The sequence below is a fragment of the Papaver somniferum genome, unplaced genomic scaffold (genome assembly GCF_003573695.1).
Source record: "Papaver somniferum cultivar HN1 unplaced genomic scaffold, ASM357369v1 unplaced-scaffold_14412, whole genome shotgun sequence".
Lineage (NCBI taxonomy): Eukaryota > Viridiplantae > Streptophyta > Magnoliopsida > Ranunculales > Papaveraceae > Papaver > Papaver somniferum.
The window spans coordinates 1-2,582 of NW_020623726.1; the positions used below are offsets into that span (position 1 = coordinate 1).

General features: G+C 38.0%; 1 protein-coding gene across 1 annotated transcript; it reads right to left on the minus strand.

The window, feature by feature from the left end:
• Nucleotides 1–907: 907 nt before the first annotated feature.
• On the minus strand, nucleotides 908–2,472 carry LOC113335393 ((S)-2-hydroxy-acid oxidase GLO1-like). Its single transcript, XM_026581454.1, has 5 exons — nucleotides 2,401–2,472; nucleotides 1,985–2,054; nucleotides 1,794–1,894; nucleotides 1,558–1,662; nucleotides 908–1,458 (listed from the first exon to the last, which is right to left on the minus strand). Exons 1-5 carry the CDS (start codon nucleotides 2,470–2,472, stop codon nucleotides 1,273–1,275), a joined length of 534 nt encoding a protein of 177 aa, XP_026437239.1. The 3' UTR covers nucleotides 908–1,272.
• Nucleotides 2,473–2,582: the final 110 nt, after the last annotated feature.

Here is a 2,582-nt window from a genome sequence, read left to right on the forward strand (position 1 = left end):
TTTCGATTTGTGTCATTGCTTCTTTCCTGGCACCCTAAGTCTTTCTTTCCTTTACTCTTTTTTTGAAGCTTCATGAGGCCATTGCACGTGAGGAATCTCAACAATTTAGGGACAGAATTGTAATTCAAGAAGTTTGCCGTGGGTTTCTTCTTGGAGATCGACACAACGAGTCCATTTCCGAAGGCATGTATTTTATCTTCATCATCCTTTCCGCTGTCCTGCTTGTGAGGCTCGCACGTAGGATTTTGTTGTGAAAAGATAAAGTGATAACCATAAAATAGAAGGATATACTAGTGTAAGGAATAAATTTGGAAAAAAATGTGCCGACTAAGTGATCTTATCATTTTTAAAAATAACTAAAATTTGGAAAATTGACTCTGTTAGTGAAGATAGAATGCCCTAAAGTTGCAAATGTCAGTGATATGAAACAATAATATGAAAGGGTTTTTCTGGAGGAGACAAACTGCACTTGGTTACAGCTTATGGCGCCGAACTGATAAATAAACCAATTTATGATTTATCTAATCCACTGTGATGGGTAATTTGTTTCTTCTTTTTTCTGTATATGCATACAGTTTTTAATACGATTTAGGTAATAGACAAAATGACTGAAGTCTGCATTCATTTCGTGAATATAAGCCAAGTAGATGTATTATTTTGCAGCAGTCTGGTTTGTGGTGTGTCTAGTGCCTTAGTATGTGAGTTAAGCAAGCACATCCTGAAGTTCCAAAACCAGTTACGAACAAATTGATTTTCTACTTTTGCTTTTTTTGCTCGTTTTTCTTAGCTATAACTTGTTTAGATTTGTGTCGTTGCTTTTTCTTTCTTGTAATCTAATTCCTTTCCTTTCACTCTTTTTCAAAGTTTCGTGAGGCCATTGCACATGAAGAATCGTAACAATTCAGGGAAGCAATTATAACTCAAGAAGTTCGCCGTGGGTTTCCACCTCATGGAGATCTAGTTGTACGACCAGCCAAGGTTAAAGTCAAACCGACGACTACAGGTGAGGAATCTAGCCAAACTGTAACATCTGGGCTAGATGAAAGTTCAAACGGGTAATATTTAACCTTACCACCATATTAGAACATCACTTCTGTAGAGGTCTGTTTTCATTTCTTTTTATTCTACAAATAGCCTAAATCTCAGTCTTGACAACCCCCCTTGGCGACAAAACCACCTTCTCTAGTAGTCATTAGAAAATTCTGTACTTAAATTCATCTCTGAAGCCAAGGGACCGAACAATCAGTTGCATGCTGAGATATCTGAGTATTCTTATAATCTGGCAAATGGGCGAGGAACATCCCAATCAGTGATAATGTGGTTACGAGTGATCTTGCTTAGAGAACGACATCCACTTAATGCCATGGTTAGTTCAAACTCATCGCAGAGCATTTGAAGTACCTTTCTTACACCAGCCTCACCATCAACAGCCAAGGAGAACAAAACAGGCCTTCCGATCTGAGATTATTATAACAAAATTTATGAGCTGGGTTAATATTACAAAGAGAAGAGTAGATTAGCACAGTCATCGCAACCCAATTTTTAATATCCACTCACGAAGATGCCAGAAGCCCCCAATGCCAATGCTTTGAAAACATCAGTCCCACGACGGATACCACCATCCAGAAACACGGGAACTTGTCCTTCTGCAGCTCTTACAACCTGAAATTTACTTGGTAGATGACGCACTCTGTTAGAATTTACTAGTTTTGTTTGGTGTATAACTTTTGTAATCTACACAAACTTTTTTTTGTTGAATTTCATTAGAACAAGGTGAATATGAGTACACATACCTCTTCCAAACAACTAATAGTAGCAGGGACATAATCCATTTGGCGAGCTCCATGGTTAGAAACAATAATTCCACCTGCTCCTGCTTGTATACCTAGTTTTGCTGTGTGTGATCAGTGTGAGATTAATTAGAGAAATTTACACAAAGTGCATACTCAAAATAGGAGAATAAACTGAAATTCTAATGACTCACTATCCTCGGCAGTCATCACACCCTTCAATAAAATTGGAAGTTTGGTGATTGTCAGAAGCCACTCCACATCCTGTGACGAGCCCAAGGGAAATTCATCAGCAAGATATCTTTTGACCATTAAGTAGCTGACATAATATTCAGCCTCATTGTATATATTGCTTTGGTGCTAGAGCACCATCAGTTTAAGATACCCAGCAGTATAAAATGTCTTGTCATGATGGCATTTCGGTTCACATCCTTTATGGGAGCCCCATCGCTATAGATTTCAATTTTTCAAAAAATTTCAATTTTACAGAAACCTAATTGAGGCCCGGGTTTAACTGAAAATAAAGAATCATGCGGCTAACTTCTTCTTTTACTTAAATTTCACATCTGCAGTCTGAGAAATTGAAAAAAAACATAGCTAGTCGGCTAACCTCCCAGCTTAGGGACTGGACAACTTGGCCAGCAACATATGCGGCAAATCCAGAATTACTTGTCTGCATCATTAAGAAAAAAAAAGTCATTAACAAGCAGAATGCAAAGAGTATCAGACCAGATTTCATAATGCCAGAGTTTGTTGTACCTTGTCTGACTCCCCATTATCCAAACCCTCAAA

What these genes read in the sequence shown, in the direction of transcription:
- LOC113335393 (XM_026581454.1), bottom strand. Translation starts at nt 2,472, where the DNA reads ATGATGCAGACAAGTAATTCTGGATTTGCCGCATATGTTGCTGGCCAA. An exon ending in TCCAGTCCCTAAGCTGGGAG is followed by an intron (nt 2,055 to 2,400) that starts GTTAGCCGACTA and finishes GGCTCGTCACAG; the next exon opens with GATGTGGAGTGGCTTCTGAC. An exon ending in CTATTAGTTGTTTGGAAGAG is followed by an intron (nt 1,663 to 1,793) that starts GTATGTGTACTC and finishes AGTAAATTTCAG; the next exon opens with GTTGTAAGAGCTGCAGAAGG.